At 24.2% G+C, this 18,487-nt stretch overlaps 1 protein-coding gene across 1 annotated transcript in view; it reads right to left on the bottom strand.

The window, feature by feature from the left end:
• LOC136989371 (zwei Ig domain protein zig-8-like) overlaps positions 1-18,487 on the bottom strand; it is a 75,219-nt gene that overhangs the window by 32,216 nt on the left and 24,516 nt on the right. The window contains exon 2 of the mRNA XM_067287491.1: positions 13,051-13,253. Within this exon, the coding sequence (XP_067143592.1) occupies positions 13,051-13,253 (203 nt within the window). The remainder of the gene's footprint in view (positions 1-13,050; positions 13,254-18,487) is intronic.

The following is an 18,487-nucleotide window of genomic DNA, read 5'->3' as shown; positions in this document are numbered from 1 at the left end:
TTCGTATAATGAAATAATTACTACATGAATACAATAAATAAAATAATTAACATTTACATTAAAAATTAATTAACGCTTTTATCAGTCACGTTTTTCAAAATTGGGGATGGAAGATGGTGGGGATGCCATCCACATACCTCCACCATACAACACCACAGTGTATTTATACACACAATTCGTAATTAAATTCTATATTTGATTATGCTTATCGGGTTTTGGGGTGGAAGGATGGTGGGGATAAACTTACCCCTAAAACATCATTAAAAAGGATCGTCATCGGAACTTAGGTATATCCTTCTATGTTAATAAATGGTGAAATTTGAGAGCACGACATAAAGTATTTAATTTGAAGAACAAGAGATATAAACATCTTAACAATAGGAAATTTTAAAAAAGTAAACAAAAATTGATTATTATTAAGATAACTTTATAAATTTAACATATGAATTAGGTATGAAATTATTTTTATTAACTCTTTTTATATATATAGATACTGTTACAAAATCAACTTTCGAACAACAGTTTTGAAAGGAACAATCACTGAAGCCTTGAAAATGTCTTTTAATATCCGCAGTTGACAGTAGATAGAAATAGGAAACCCGTCAAATCCAAACGTTGAAATATGAACAAGTTGATTGCAGAAGGAAAACGACTGTAAACCGTTTTGACACTTGAACGTATCGAGTGACTGGATCCTGGCAAAGCAATATCATCCTATATTGATGTTTTCGAATTGGGATCGAATACAAACCTTCGACTTTCACACCATTCCATTTCGATAATTTAATTTAGAAAACTGTGATTTAATCAGTTAAATTTTTCAACTTTTAAAATTAAATGAGTTATTTGACATAAATGACATTTATTGATAGGAACTTATAAGTAAAATTCTCGTATTCAAATTGTCAATTTTTCATCTTTTAAACTACAAATTTCTTCAAAGTTTTTAAAATAAAATTATTAAAATGTCTACTTATCAAAAATTATATTGAAAATTTAAGTAATTGGAAATTCTTGTAGAAAGATAAACATTTTCCTATCATCAATACTATTTTTTTTTTTTTAAATTACAGACCTATAAATTCCCACTGTCGTCCGTTTGTCCGTCTGTCCGTCCTTCGTAAATCTCGAGAACAGAGTTAGACAGATAAAAATCGAAACCGGATATGTAAATCATAAGGGTAAGAGGACCAGATTAACTATACAGGAACTTCCGTTCTTGACTGTAAGTCACGTGATTTAAATTCAAAAATTTTTTCTTTTACTGTATACAGCGATCAATTTTGTATAAAATTGATCCTTACGATAATTTAAATTAAAATATGAATTAAAAATTGCTGTCAGGTTAAAAAGTAAATTACATTTTCCATTTCTACATATGCGTAAAACTTTTAAGACAATAAATAAATTAAAAAATTACTTTAAAATTTATTATTATTATTATTTTTTAACTATTCAATCATTTTTTAAACTTTTGTTTATATTTTATTCTAAATTTATGATAGACAAAAATATAAATGTGTATGATAAAAATAAATAATTTTTATTGTTTTAAAACATCATCTCTTCCAAAACTAATTTATTAATTAATCAAACATGAAAAAAATTCCCAAAAACACTTGACGAAAATAGTTGTATACAATTAAAAAATTGCATACATTTTTATAAAAATAAAACCGAAAAATATACATATTCAAGAATAACAAATTCTATATATATATAGAATTTGTTATTCTTGAATATTCAGATATGATGATATCCATTCTGGACAGGATGATAGATCAGAAACGTAATTTGTTGAGTCACATACCATAAATTTAATATGTTTCCACAAACGGTATTGGTTATTCTCTCGTAGATAACTTATATCGATTGGCTATACTTTGCTATGCTATGCCAGCTACAGCTATCATCTTATTCATCTGTATTATCTACTTTCTTTTATACAATTTTTTTTTTTACTTGGAAAATATTTTAAGTAATTTATATAGCTATATTTCATTCGATTTTTAAATTATTTTAATTATGAAATCTTAAAATAATTTTTTAAAAAGTATGTAAATAGTTTAAAATTCTATTCAATAATGAATATATTTTTTTTTTCGGTAAGTAAAGTAATTTATTAGAAGAGTTATAAAGTATATTCTTTGTTATACTGGTTAATAAGGAATAAAAACTGAATAAACTTTAAATAATTAATTTAAGAGAAGTTGGGTCCATATCCGATGACAAATACATTATAACTTAATGATAGATGAAAGTTGAAGGCATAAAAACAGTAATTTAACACAGCGAAACCTTCACCATTAGTCAAAAATGTATGGAAAATAAAAACAAATGAAGTTATTAACTTTATTTCCTGCAAAAAGTAATAAATAAATAAATAAATAAAAATTCTAGTCGTCTTCAAAGCTAAAATATCGAAAGAAAAGATAAGTAATAAAGTATGATTGCATCAAAGGATTAGGAGAGTAAAATCCGTATGAACTTTTACAAACGCTATTTTTTTTACAAAGATATGTTGTACACTAACGGATTTTGAGGTCTATATGAAGGCTTTATTGTAAAACTGTTTAGAATAGGAGAATCTATTCACAATTCAGGTCAAAAATATGAAATAATGCTGTTAGAAATACGCTCCGAGCTCATTTCTCAAACAATCATGACAGCTGGCAGTTGCATTGATGTCGTCTTACTATTGAAGTGAAGAATGATTGTGCTTAGAATAATAAATACGTCTTTGATATGAATAAATTCTTACGATTTTACATAAGGTGTTAAAACTTTCAATAAGTAGTGTAAAGGAAAAAAAAAAAAAAAAAAAAGGAAAGGATAGGAATGGAAAGAGGTTGTAGTAAACTGTTGTCTCTAGAGATAAAGGTGCTGTCGGTTCATTTATTTTTAACAACTTTTACTAGACAAGTAAAGTTGAAGAGCAGCTGTAAGCTGATTTCTAAAATTTTCAGATCAGTGTCCTTCCGAAAGGCAAGAGAAAATGTTATTTGTTCTACGTTCATAAACCGAATTTTGAAAATTTAATGCTTATGCTCGAAACTACGTCTTTTCTTTTCTGTTTTCTCTCTTGAATTTATAGTGTTATTTTTACCTTTCTACAATTTTTTTTTAGAAATTGGCTTTAATGTATTTTTCTTAAAATTCAATTCAATTTTAATTTCTTCACCTAATAATATCATAAAAATATCTCTTAATAACTAATAACAAAAGCTATACAAAATTATTTATAGTTTACAATTTTAAGCTTTATTGATTCTATTTAAATTTATTATTTAAATTACACATTGAAAATAAATTAAAATTTAGTAATTAGAAATATTAATTTTCTACTCTGTTAAATCGTAATTAATTTTTAAAAATATTAAAATTTTTAATTAATAAGTAAAAATTCTAAAAGTGAAAAATTTATGAAGGAAGGGGGAAAAAGTAGCTACGTCTTTTACTACTTTTCTTTAAAGACTTATAAAACAAAAATTAATTATTCCATTACTTTAATTAAGTTTAATGTTAGATTGTTTCAAAAAGTTATTTTCTATTATGATTAAGTAATCAATGATAGTAACATAATTATCAAAGTCCATTTATAGATCTGTTTCTGTCATAATAACTTTCTGATAATTTAATTTATGAAAGTAATGCGTGCAGAATTTTCACTTTCACAACGAATAAATGTTACTTTGTGATAATTATTCATAAAATAAATTGTATTTTATGTATTTATTCTTCTTTTTCAATGGAAAAAATTCGAAGAAAAGCACAACTATCGAGGCTAAACTTATATGAAATCTTCATTACTTCCCTTTTTCTACGAGAATGTTTTGATGATCTTTCTGGTTATTAACGTATTTTTCCACAGAAAATAATAATAATAATAATAAGAATTATCTTAGGATATGATGGAATTATCATTTATATGAGGATATGTTATCCTCATAGCTTATCGATAAGGTAAAGATATCGTAAAGCAATAATCGTTTATTTGATGATTGTTCCTTTTATTAACTATAATCAATCTAATAACGTTCGATTTAACATTAGAAAATGATAAATGTGCAATTTGTTAACTTTAATAACATTTTCTTTTTTTTAATATTCAGTTTAAACTGCATTCTTATAGAAAAATCAGCAGAAAGAAAAAAAAATAACAATAATAATGTAGAAAATTAACATGTAGAAAAATATTTTAAAATATATTAAAAATCTAATTTTAAAAAGATAAATAAAAGATATTCTTATTACAAAAATAATATAAAATATATTCACATTAAACCAAAAGAAATTTTTCATTTCTTCCTTTCAAAAATCCTTACCGGTGCGAACTGAAAAGAAAAATCACTTTTCTTTGAAAGTACGAATTTTCAAACAGCGAAAAATAAGGAGAAAAAAGTAAAAGTGAAAAATAAAAAAATAAAAAAAAAGTGAAAGTCTCACGATGATCTTTTTTCTCGCTGCTTGGACAGACCATCGCGGAGACAGATGGTCTGGCAGAGATATCAACAAGAAGAGGTCCTTCCATACTGCTTTGAAACATACTTCAGCTTTATGTGAACGAGCATACAATTTACCTATTCAACAATATTTTATTGCACAGAAAAAATCAAAACCTCTTCTCAATGTGAATCTTACTACCAAAGAAAAACTGTGAATGTTGAAAGTAAATTGGTTTCTTTTTTTTATTTCCATAGACTTTTTTGTTTATCCATTTATATCACTAGCTTGAGATATTTCAAAAGAAAAAAAATCAATCTATAGTCAGCCACCTGATGTGTATATATCAATGGCAGTGAAAGGAGGGGAGAAAAAAAAATATATATATATATATAACGGTTTAATATAGTATAACTTTCTTTTTTATCCTGGAAATTTTTATTGTATTATTTCACATGAAAAGGTAGAATTTTCAAAGAAAATTTGTAACATTGTGTTATAAATAAGGACTCTTGCTCGATAGTAGATATATATCAATTGATAATAAAAGTGTTCTTCTGAGTTTTTGTTAGTGGAGGAAGAAAAAAAAAGATTTGTTAGTTACCGAACTTTGTGCAAATAAAAAGAAGTAGAAGAAGAAAAAGAACTCTTGGATACTTTTACAGGTAAAAGATCGAAGGACACTATTAGTTACTAAACTTCTTTTCAATGGAAAAAATTTCTTAACTTTTTAAGTTAGAAACTTAAATAATATTATTTAAAAACTTTTATTAATTATATAAAGTTTAGTAGATATTTTTACATTTAATGTATATCAAAGCTGACGGTAAAACATAATCGAATTTTACTCTAATTTTTTAATATATATGTCATGTATAATATTCCGTAAACACTCTTTGAAATCAAAGATAACAAAATTACTAGAAATAAATTAATTGTTTCCGTTGAACTTTTAAGATTTCATTAATAATTTTAATCAGCAACCAGCATTAAGTATCTTTAATTAAAGGAAGCAAAAATGAATGATGACTAATCTGCTAGTATGCAAGCCTGATAGAGTAATCGGTTTTCTTCATCTTGTCGCCATTACTGTTAATGTCTGTAATCACCACTTGTCGCAATATACAGTTAACGGACTATGGTTGTCCTCAATGATGGAGCAATGGCTGGCACCATCCCAACGACCTACAGATCGCATCCTGTGTTAGAAAAACTTCGTTGAGGAACAGCGAGATAATTAATGGCTTGTCACCTCCCTACAGACATCGACGCTTCGGCATTAAAGCAAAAGCGACTTGTCGAAATCGTATTGGCTCTTTCAATGCAAAGCGAGAAAATTATTCTTCGAGTAACGGTTACAATAGCATTGATGCATGAGAATGATTATCATTAGCTTTCTCTTTTCAATAAAAATCGAGTCAAAACCTAAGAAGAGAAACTGAATTTAAGAAGAAGAAAAAAAAGAAGAAGAATAAAAAAAAAATAAAGAAAAAAAAGGAGTGTTATCGAAATTCTTTCATGCAGAATTAAGCTTACTTTATGTATAATAAGGAAGATATTTTGGACAACGATGACCTTAATATTAATCGTTTAAGTTTTAAAGTTGTAAATTTGGTCTCTTAGTTTTATTATTATTATTTTTTTAAACTAGAGGGGGTTTTTTTATCTTATATTTTTATATTTTTTTCCTCAGTTTTTTAAATAATATACATCATTAGATGCCTTAATAACCGTAACTGATTATACAGTTTTTTTAATTATTAAAAAAGTAATACACTTCATTAAACTTATCCAATATCGGAGTTGATATTTTAACTATTTTAAAAAATAATATGATGAGTACAATTATATTAAAATAAAAAAATCGATCATAAAAAAAACGAAATTAAATTTATGAGAAACGTTAAAAATGTTATAAAATTATTTCTTGTAACGTTGAAAATATTGCAAAAAAGCAGTTTAATTTTCTAAAAATTACAAAAAAAAACTAAAATAGATTTTTTTGTGTTTAAATAAAATTAAAATATTAATTATCTATAATTGTTAGAAAATTAATAAAATATATTAAAATTTACTGAATAAGTTCATTTTATAAAGAAAAATATCGAGTAAATTAATTAAAAATTCTTCATTTACAGTAATATTATCATTTATAAATTATTCTAATTTGTATCAAACAAGATTAATTAAGTTATATTTAAAATAAAATATAATTTTAATAATTATTAAGTGACGAAGATTGCTATTTTGTAATGAAATTTAAAGAAAATTCTTGTTAAATATTTGCAACACTAAAGTTATTTTTTTTTGTTTTGTTTTTATAAATAAAAAATTAAATAAATAAATTAGAAAATGTAAACTTACTTTTGCTAATTTTGTTAGTAGCTTCATTTTCTTAAATATTCACACATGAATTGACAAACTTTACTATCTGCCCATTAAAGATAAATGAGAATTTTTCTTAAAGGGAGAAGTTATATAGCAGATCATGCTTGAATGACATCACTTCATTTAAATGCTAAGATTATAAATTCCTTTTTCCCCCCCCCCTTTCTTTTTCTATTCCTTGCAGAAACCATTCTTGTTAGTCAAAAATCAAAAAAGTATCACATTTTTGAAGTCACACAATGTCATTGGAAAATAAATTACATCATTTTCTAAACCGAAAAACTTTGCCAAAACTATTTCGTTGTTCACCTTTAAGAAGTAAGGAAGCTTACGCGCAATGTCGTCTTTCAATGGCATATTCATTTGTTCCTGTCGCAACTGTACTTTAGAAAGTAACGTTGATTGATACAACTTTCACAGGATAATTCTATGTCTTGTACTTTATTGCTGCTTAATGGCACAATGATACATGTTAATATGCCCAAGGGTAATGTAACAAATGGACCTCCTTGAAAGATGTATTAGTTCATTTTGAAAGATCAATTCTATTCTTCTCTTCTTCTTCTTCTTCGTCGTCTTCTTACTTACTGATCGACTGTGTAGTTTTTTTGTCTTAAAAATTCTATTTTTGTTGACGGATGATTCCTTACATGTAATTTTCTTTAATCCATGTAATAATCATCTACCTCCCATTTTCAAGTGATAACATACCATAATTTAACCTGTTTGATTATATCTTGACAGATAATTTATTTTATATTACAGAAATTTGAATTTGACTTCGTTTTTTCCGTCTTTTCCATTATTTTTACAAGAAGGTACAATTTTAGTTATGAATTATTAGATTCTGACGTTTACAGGATGCAATTTTCTTATTTTAATATATTTTTATCTGTAAAATCGATGCTTGTAAATTTTCCAAAAAAATTGCATTTTTTCCTCCCTTAAGAAAATATGATACGTCTTTACTTAATATAATCTAAAATGCTTAGTAATTAATTTAATTAACATTATAATTAAATTTATAATTATAATATACTGTTAATTAGCATTAAACATTAAAAAAATAGCAATTCTTTAAACGAAACGAACTATTTGTAAGCTGTAATGGACGTCGTTTTCTATGGAAAACGATAGAACAAAATAAAATTTGATATTAATTAAGATTTCTAGTAAACAAAACTGAAAAGAATTTTTTGCATAATAAGAAAAATATCGTTAACCTCTAAAGTAGAATAAAATAGACAAAAAATATGCTAGAATTTTTTGTAAAATTATTTAAAAGTGATTTTAGGACGTCGAAAGCATCACCATGCAGAGAGTAAGAAAAGAAAGAATGAAACAGGCTCAAAAAACATTGTGTTCCCTGTAGTGTATGTAAACAAGAAGAATAGAGAATGTGTTTTAATGGAGAAGAAAGCATCAAGATCAAGAACGACAGAACAAAAACAGAAAAGAATTATAGAAACAGAAAGGAACACAGCAAACACTTTGAATTTTATAAAAGTATACAAAAAGAGTGTCTTAGAGTAAACGAAACACGAAAAATTCTTTGTAAAATAACTTAAATATTGAACGAAATCAATTAAGGAGAATCATGGGAAACAGAATTTAATAATAATTGCATTGTTATATTAAACTATTTACTGGCATTAACACAATGGATATTTCGAGATAATCATTAAATCGTAAAATTAGCATATATAAGCCATAGACAGGCCTAAATTATGATAAGCAATATACATTTGAATAAATCGAACTCCGAAATATATATATATACTTCATATTTTTAATTCATGTGTCTCGTTATTTTAAATATTTATCTTAATTGCAAAATTCCAGCTAAATCGATACGAGAGGACAGTATAAATTTTCACATTTCTAAAAGATTTAAAAATACTTATGATTTTTAATTTCTTTTTTTAAAAATCGTGATGAAATAGGTATTTAATCCACAACAAACAGGAAAAGATTCGGGTAAAATGGACTTTTGGGAAGCAATTCGTGGATTTTCTCCATTTCTTTTTAGAAAGAATTCTGTCAACAAGTACCTGCAGCTTGACAGTGTAGCAGGTTCAATGTCTGTTGTTTGTCAGTAAAGACACAAGAGGTGACGTTCTCAGTGCACAGAAAAATTGAGAGACAACATTATTCGGCTTGTTTCACTTTTACAAAGAGAAAGAAATCTTAAATAAAATCCTTACAGAGCTCACACAATTAAAATATATACATATATAAATAAATATATACTACGTTATTTGAAGTTAGAATAATCACGAAAAGAATGCGACTTTAATCAGTTTAATTAATTTAATTTATTTAAAAAAAAACTAAAATGTAATAAAATGATTAAAAATACATTTCGAAAAGTATGAATTGTTATTAAATGAAGATTTTCCTTTTAAAAATAAGATTAAATTTTTCATCATATGTTAGTTAATTCATCTGTAAACTCAATCAAATCAAATGAGAGGTTAATAGGATTACCTGCGTAATCGTGTAAAAAATAATTTAGATTTTACCTTTGTGAAAGAAAATTAGTGTTGCTATGGATACCAGAACTAACTTGACTAATGACTCCTAATTTTAGCTTTAGTGCTTCAACATAGAGAGAAGATCACATAAATTATTATAGCTGAATATATATAATGTCTATACATAGAGCAGGTGAGACATTAATGACGAAACATGATGTATTCTGTTAGATTATCGCAAGATAAGTTATTAAAACCGCTACTATCAACTAAAGTAAATAGTTCAGCAGATAATAAAATGTAATTAATACTTTATTATATTAAGGATTCTTTCTGATGAAAAGATAAATTTGAATTAAGGATTTTATAACAGTTTAATAACTTACATATACTTTTAAACCTAATAAATTATCTTAAGTTTATATAAATATATAAAATATATGTAAATTTATACACCTTAATAATTTATAAATTTTTCCATTATTTTATCAGGACAGATGGTATTTTGATTTTAAAAAATATGCGCAATCTGGAAGAAAGGAGAAAGAAAAAATAAAATAAAATAAAAAAAAAGAAATATCCCATTTTATCTCCAAAATCTGGCAGTGAAGCATTGTGTCATTTCTCTTCTTGCTCATATGACAGCTTCTTATTTTAAAATACGATATGTGGGCAACACATCCATCCTTACATCCTAATGCAACTGAAATTCGCTTGGATTTCAATCTGAAGATATTTTACTATTATAATACCTTTCATTTGTGAAAGGATTCAGCCATATTCCAATTTTTTGGAAGAAATTTTTGTATTTAAATTAGAACATTTGCACCATATTTTGTAAAAAAATGTTTTATATTACCATTTTGAAATTTGTAACTTTTTATATCAAATTTCGGTACATTTATCAAACTTATATTCTAATATAAGACGTATAAATGAATTATAAATCATTTTTTCTTAAAGTATTTTCCTTCAAATCACATTTAAGGAGACGTATTCTTTGCAAGCTTCTATTGAACATTCGAAGAGATGTTTTTATGTGTTACTTATATACAAAAATCCTATTTCAGTAAACAGAAAACATTAAATTATATAAAATAATATTCATAAAATTTATGACTTACATAAAAACAAAAACATATCATGCCTAAAATTCATTAATTTATCAGAAAAGTTCCAAAGTTCTCATAAGATTATAAAGCAAACTAGAGGCTTCCTATCAAAAATATAGGATAAAATAACGTTATATGTATATTTTATAACTAATATTTAAATAAAGATAAATCTATAAAACAAAGTTTTAGAGCAGAAGTTTAAGTTAATATTGTTTTAAAATAGGAATAAATTAAACTTCTGACTTATACTTAACGTAGGCTAATTTGAGTTCAAAGTTGATTAAATATGAATTTAGCATTATCTTAATTATAGAATTTAATAATATATTAAGATAAATTATTAAAATGTCTATAGAATTCATCACGCAAAAATTATTCAATAAATCTACTTAAGCCGTCATTCTTAAATAATTTTAATAATTATCGGTTTAAAACTTTATAAGAATTTATCGATCTCAGGAATAGCAGGTTAATTACAATGTCTTAATTTTAAACAGAATTTTTCAAGAATTTTAACATGATAATAACTTTAATTATACTATAATATAATAAAGTAACACAGAAAATTTATTTATATTTTATTTTCTCATAGTTTAAGCCATTTTTTTAAATATAAATGTAAACATTTGTAAAGGATGGCAAGAAGAAATTCTAACGATGATAATAAAATCAACGAATTATTTGAGTGGAAGTACCTTTATATAAAGCAGAACGTACGAAAATTATAATTACATGAGGTGTACTTGTTCTAATTAAAATTTAATTTAAATTAAGATGAAAATATAAATTTTAGATCAAATATGCTGTATAAATTCATACATTTTGAAGTTTATCTATATTAAAATGAATTCACTTTATGTAGTATAAATAAGTATTTATTTTAGAAAATTCAAAAAAATACTATCTCATGACATTATTTTTATTTTTTACAATTTTAAATTAACTTCAAAAGTAGTGATATTAATTTTTTAAGAATTTTGAATTTTGAATTTTTCAATAAAATAAAGAAAAATCGTTTTTATTAGAATGAAATGAAACGATCAAACAACCAAAATAACAAATTTAATAATTTTTTTTAGAACCGAAAACGAAAATATATATATATATATATATTTTTAAAATCAATTTTCGTTTTCATAAGACATATTTAAAATATAATTAAGTTAAATAAATATATAAGTTCATCCTAAAATTTCTTATTAAATAAATAAATAGAATATTTAATATTTACACGCGTAATTATTTTGTTTATTCGAAACAATGTAATTTAAATATAAGCCTATATGAAATCAATTTTATATTTATGATGATATAATTCATTTTTCTAATACTTCAATTTACTAATAAGGTAAACATATGACTAATTCCTTATTTAAAATCAGAGTCATCAGATGATAATAAAAGAGTTTTTAAGATTCTTTTTTCAATTAACAATAGATGCAATTTTTTGTATTTTTCTTTTTCGCTAGTAACATAATGATCTTTTTGTTTAGAATACCACACTACCGATGTCAATGGGAACAATAAAGTTAAAAGAGTATTGTCCTTTCTGTCTATTGTGATATCTGTAAAGAACTAAAAAAATATAAAAAAAAATTCGTCCCCTTATCTGAACAGAAATATCCGACCTCCTTTGATATTTTATGACACTCATTCAGAACAGAATATAATGTACCCATGTTTGTAATTCCATACTATGCGTTTATTCTCTATGGTGTTTGAATTGTGAGAGTTCATTTCCTATAAAGCTTTCAATCACAAAAAGAAACTGTATATAAATAAATAAATATATATATATATATATTGTTTACTTTATTTTATTCTTAAAATAAAAGTTTACAAACTTTAAAATTTAAAAATAAAATATTTGAATTAAAAAAATATACTGTACTTATTCTATGTTAAAACAATGTTATAGTTAGGGATTTATGTAATAAATAATTGTTGAAAAAAGATATAATTTAAATCTTATCAAATATTATCTATTGTTATAATAAAGAATAGCAATTTTTCTATACAAAGTAACGGCGCCAGCATTCCCAGAATTGAGAAAAGAGAAGATGGATCTCATTTTCTACAGCGACTCATCCTTTCTCTAAGAAAAAGGGAAAAGAAAAAGGAAAAAAGATATTCGATGCTTCTTGATTTGATTGATGACCGCTGTACTAATTTGTATTTGATGATTTGAAAGTCGATAATTTGCATTTTTTTACATTTTTCTGAAAATCTTTATATTTTTCTTTTCTAACATCTTTCTTTAATGTGGAAGATACCTTAAGTAATAAGAATGCGACATACTGACAAAAACAGATGTTTAGAATGACAGAAATTATGTGAAATTACATAGCAAACCACTTTAATATATATTAATCTTTATAATATTTATAAAATCATTAAATTTCTTTAATCTATCAAAGTAATACATTCTTCACATAGAATTTTATAGCATTATAAAGTTACCCGAATCTTGAATTTTAAATTTTTTTTTCTTTCTAAATTTGTTAATAAAACAAAACTTGAATTATCTTAAAAATGAATGTATGTAGATAAGATTAAAGGAAATTTTTTGGGGGTGAGGAATGATAACGTTCAAAAATTTTATTATATTTTAAAATGAGAAATGAACTTACTGTTTTATCACCTAAATTATTGACAATGCAATGTAGATAAGCGGTTTGGCCGAGTTGCGTTGTAACATTTTGTGCTGTTGTGTTATCAAATGATGGCAAAACATGTGCACCATGATGATTCCTAGTGTCGTCTTCGTTTGTACCATGCTCCACAAATCGCTGTTTCATAGTTACTGGCCCATTTTCCCTATCTACAACAGCACCTGTGGAAAGAAATTATCTTCAGTGACACAGAAACGCTGTTTCTTGTCCCGTAACATTTTTTTTTTTTTTAGAAAACGTTTATTTTTATGGAAAAATACGTTCTGCATGCTCTGAAAATAAATTCTTCTTTAAATTGAATTTAATGGATCTTTTAAATTCTAAATTCCATTAAAGTAAACATTATTTCTAACAGAATAATTTCAAAGTTTAAAACTGTATCAATATCTCTTTAAGAAATTTAATAACTCGCGTCATTTCATTTCCAGTTAAGAAAATAATAATAATAATAATAACAATAAAACACACTTTATTTTTTTTAGAAAAAAAGATATATTTTAACAAAACATAAATGGTTTATTCATAATGATAATGACATCAAACGCCAATTTTAATTTCATAACTCTTAATTATCTTTTCATCATTAAGGGAATTTATATAATTATGCAAAAATATCCATTTTACTACAAAATTTCGAAATTATAAATTCATTTCAGATTATTAAATCTTTTCTGTAAACTAACATAAATGTATATCATTTAAATAAGTTAACATTCTGAAATTTTATTAAAATAAAATTAAAGTTAAATCTTCTTAAATTTGACCTTTTACAATCGACCTTCATTTGATTTTGATATTACTCATTTTATTTATTTCATGTTATTCTTTCACAGCTCCTTCCCTCGAGCCTATACTTTACTTTCATCTGAAATAAAATTTCTGTATCTTCTATCTTTCTCTTCTGTGTTCATTATAGGTCAGAGCAATCGAATGGCTTTTGACAGAGCTTTTGGCTCGAAGATCGATTCTGCACATTTTATGTCCTACATCTCGAGTAAATCCCTACATTTTAATTATTTTCGATCATAATTTAAGGTTATAATAAAATTCTTATTTAGGAAAATCACATTCATCTTAATTTTCTCTCTAACTTCTCCATTTTCATTTTCTTTTTCCCCTTCTTGGAATTTTAATATTCAAATTAATTAATTCTTAACGATTAAGGCGTAAATTTTATTATTATATAATTAATTTTATGTAAATTAATGTTTTATATATTATTGTTTATAACACGTTGTCATACATGTTTAATTTACGTTTATTTATTTATTTTTTAAATAATATATAATTAAGAATAATTTAAAATAAGTTATTATTAATAATTTAAAAATATTTTGGTTTCAGTTGTTTAAAAATTTCAAATTAATTAATAAATTTCTTGCTTTATGTTAATAAAGCAAGAAATTAAAAATTTACAAATGTATAATTAGAATTTAAAATCTTTAAAGCTGATTGGTAGATTAAAATTTTATCAACCAATTAAATAGAAAATTAAGTTTTTCTTTCAATTTCATCATGTAAGTTTAAATTTAAAGTTTCCAATCCGGAATAGATAGGTGTGTCTAAGTACTTTACTAAATTATAGTTATTGCTTTTAGATGGTTTTATTGGACAGTTTGAATCTTTATAAACCAATCGAGAGAGATTTCGTTTGATAAATGAAATAAGCGAGCGATTATTTATTGGTATAAAGAGTAAGAAATAATAACAACAATAAATTCAAAATATTAATAAAGTATTTATAAAATTCTTAAAAATTAGCCATCTGTATTATAATTGCTCATATTCAAAGTATTTAATTTCTATTCAAAGAGTAATTGATAGTTTTTATTAAAAGAAAAGAAAACAATTTGTAAAATGGTGGTAGTTCATTTCGAAATTTATAAAAATAAATTTCGTAATGACATATAAATATAATATTTTTCAAAGGTTAAAAGTGATAAGAGTCTCATTAGGAAAATAATTAGCAAAATTTTATAAAAGTATCTAAGATACTCTCGAAAGCAGTCTTAGGAAATTTTACAAAAATAATTATCTTTCGTTTAAGAGCAATTTGAATATAAGTGGAAACAACTTAAATGTTTTATTATTATTTTCATTTCAGCCATGAAATGTTCTTTTAATTACGCTAAAATTCCACATTTTTATAACAAGCGAAACTTAATCTATATTACTGAAATATTATAAACTGTATTACTTATATTTTTAAATAACATTTAAAAGGAAAAATTTTCTAAATTATTTTACTGACTAATCCTAATAAATGCTTTTATACATATTTGTTATTAAAGTAATACGAGAAGAATAAACAACAATTAATTTTATTCGGTTCAGTACTTAAGAAAATGAAGGAAATTATAAAGAATAATCATCATTAAAACGTGTTTTAACATTGCCACATCACTTTAATTAATGATAATTTTTGCTTTATTTTTAAAGTTTCTATGAAAAAATAATAAACTAAAACCCCTAAGAGTGATTTTTTAAATTATTTTCTAATTTTTTAAATATATGTATGTGTATTTTTTCTGAATATATTTAGTTTTAAAATTACTTTAAAAATAAATATAAGGCAGAAAACACTAGTGAATTTTGTTAATGATATTTTTTAATATAAGAAAAAAAAGTGTTTTAAAAAACGATTTACAAATATTTACGAGAAGATTTACGTTGAAAATTCCGATCGCCATGTTTGTCCCATGAAGTTGACACAATCAATATTTTCTGTGTGCATTACATTGAATGACCCAAGCCAAAGATTTGAGAGCAAAGCAAAGCTGTTTGAGACGGTCAAGAGTGACAAATATTTTGCTGAGGTGGATACTTTAACGAATTGAAATATATATATATATCACTATATGATTAATACAGAAAATTTTTTTAAATATTTTTGTTTGTCATCAATAATATATAAATTTTTAAAAAATACTAAATATAGAAATGATCGTTTCTGAATTTATTTTTAGTTTCTTTTTCTTATTTTCTTCCTTATATTGATCTGATGAATTTCGCTACGTTCCTACGTTAACATTCTGGAAAGTGTCGTTAGGATAATAATCGAATTGATTATCGTCACCAATAGATGATAATTATTCTAATGTATGTTCGCTTGCGTTTCTGTTGTTACGAAAGAGAATTATTAATGTGCATTTCTGTATATAATCGTTAGTGTTACTACAGAAGCAGGATATAATCGCTTCTCTTCAATTTTTCGATTGACATTATTGAAAAATAACATTTTGGATAGTAATAATTACTATTATACTGATATAATTAACTCTGTAATTAATATCTTAGCGTTAAATTATTGTAGAAAAAAGTTTATTGCTGTAAAAGTATAGTGGTTTTAATGAAGTTTGGTAGTGTTGTAGTGGATATATTTATATAAAGAATTTGCCCTCGATATTATATCTGCCATTTAAATTTCATATATTAATAAAGTTAAATTATTTTTTCGTTACAAACATAAAAAAAACGATATTTTATTGTTACTCGGAACGTATCTTCTTCAGAGTGAATTCAAATTTTAACAATTGTGTGTTAGAATTTTTCCAGTATAACACGAAAACAAGCTGCACGAAACTCTTGTAAAAACGCGTGAAAAAACATGTAGTATATATATATATGTATTTATTCTTTTTTATACAGATCTTAATATATACCTTATCTTAATTAGAATTTATTTTGTAGATTTACACGATTAAATTTCCAAGAATCCCAAGTGATAAAAATAACATTATACTACCACAAAAATTTGAATAAAAATCTTATCTCGTTAACTGTTAATTATAAAAATACTATTGAGACACATTCCAATTTAACAATCTTTGCTTTTTTTAAATCCATTTATTCATATCAAAAATGTTTGGCACGCAAAGTTTCTAGCAATGAATAAGATTTATGCAGACAAAACAATATAAAGCGTGAACACAATATGTCATGCAGTCAGTAATTTAAAATTGAAGATTGTGAGATAGTTTTGTCACATCACGAAATAAAACGTGACAAAACTATTCGCGTGACGATAATCTAGTACAATAGAAGTTATAAGATGTAAGCACAGCACGTATTTCTCTCGACCCACCCATTCAGGAGCAATACTTAAATGAATGGGGAAGCAAATGATGTATTAAATATAGAAGAGGATTGTATAATCGTGATACGTATTCCCTAAGAAAATATATATAAAGTAAAGCGAAATTTCTTAATTTATTTCTTACATGCGAAAAGTCTTTAATATCTTAATCTTTGACGTTGGCCGATATTAAAATATAACTGAATTTTTTTTTCTTTTTTATTTCCGACTTCAATTTCGTTTACTTCATGCTATAATCTTGTTCAACTTACATTTAATTTATTTCGTTTATATTCTTATATAATCTACTTTTACTTCAACTTCCTTTCATTTCATCTCAATCTACTTTCAGTTCAGTTCCTTTCAATTCTATCTCAGTCTACTTTCAGTTAGCACTCTTCCTGCATTTAGTATAAATCTATTTTCAGTTTAGTTTCTTTACATTTCTATGTAATTCACTTTACTACATTTTCTATACTGTTCAATACATCATTATTACGTTTAACTATTACAAATTTATTGCTTCGTAGTTAGTTATTATTACTATTATTGATATTTAATTTCTTGTTCAATATTACTTATTATTTTTAAATATAATTTAAATTCATGTTTTATATTATTATTTTAAATTATTAATATCTTAAATGGTATCATTATAAGGTAATGTATACAAAATCATTTCTGTTATTTAAATCAATCAATGATTTCAATCATCAGATAAATGCTTTTTCAATCTTTTAATGTAATTTTTAAATGAAGCTTTAAATTTATATTTTAAATAATTATTATATTTTAAACACATTTAAATTCCTTTTGATAAAAATTCTATTAAATTTTATTTTAAATACGTGCTTAGGAATAATATTATTATTTTCGCTACTGATAAGTAAGAAATAAATTCAATTTCTGCTTAAAATCATTACAATTTCTAAATTATATTTTTAATTCCTTTCTATGATGTTGTTATTTTTTAACTACATTTACTAATTTCTATTCAACGTACAGTAAGTTTAATTGAAAATTTTAATTACTGTTTTAATTTCTGATTAGCGTCACAAATATTTTTAATCATATTTTTAAATTCTTCTCATTGCCTTTGCTACACATTAAATTTTTAAAAAATAGTTATAAATATATAAATAGTGTTTATAATGATATATAAATCATGTAAATATAGAATTATATGAAGGAATTTAGCGAAGATTAAAGATAATACTGTGTTAACCATGATTGGTTCTAGAAATAAAAGTAGGCAAAACCTACTCCACCTACTTTATTTATTCAGCCAATCATTTTTAAGAAGACAGTATATTCAATCAG

This window comes from Centruroides vittatus, unplaced genomic scaffold (assembly GCF_030686945.1).
Source record: "Centruroides vittatus isolate TY-2023 unplaced genomic scaffold, ASM3068694v2 scaffold_490, whole genome shotgun sequence".
Lineage (NCBI taxonomy): Eukaryota > Metazoa > Arthropoda > Arachnida > Scorpiones > Buthidae > Centruroides > Centruroides vittatus.
Note: the sequence above shows the minus strand (reverse complement) of the source record. Positions and strands in the feature narration are given on the sequence as shown.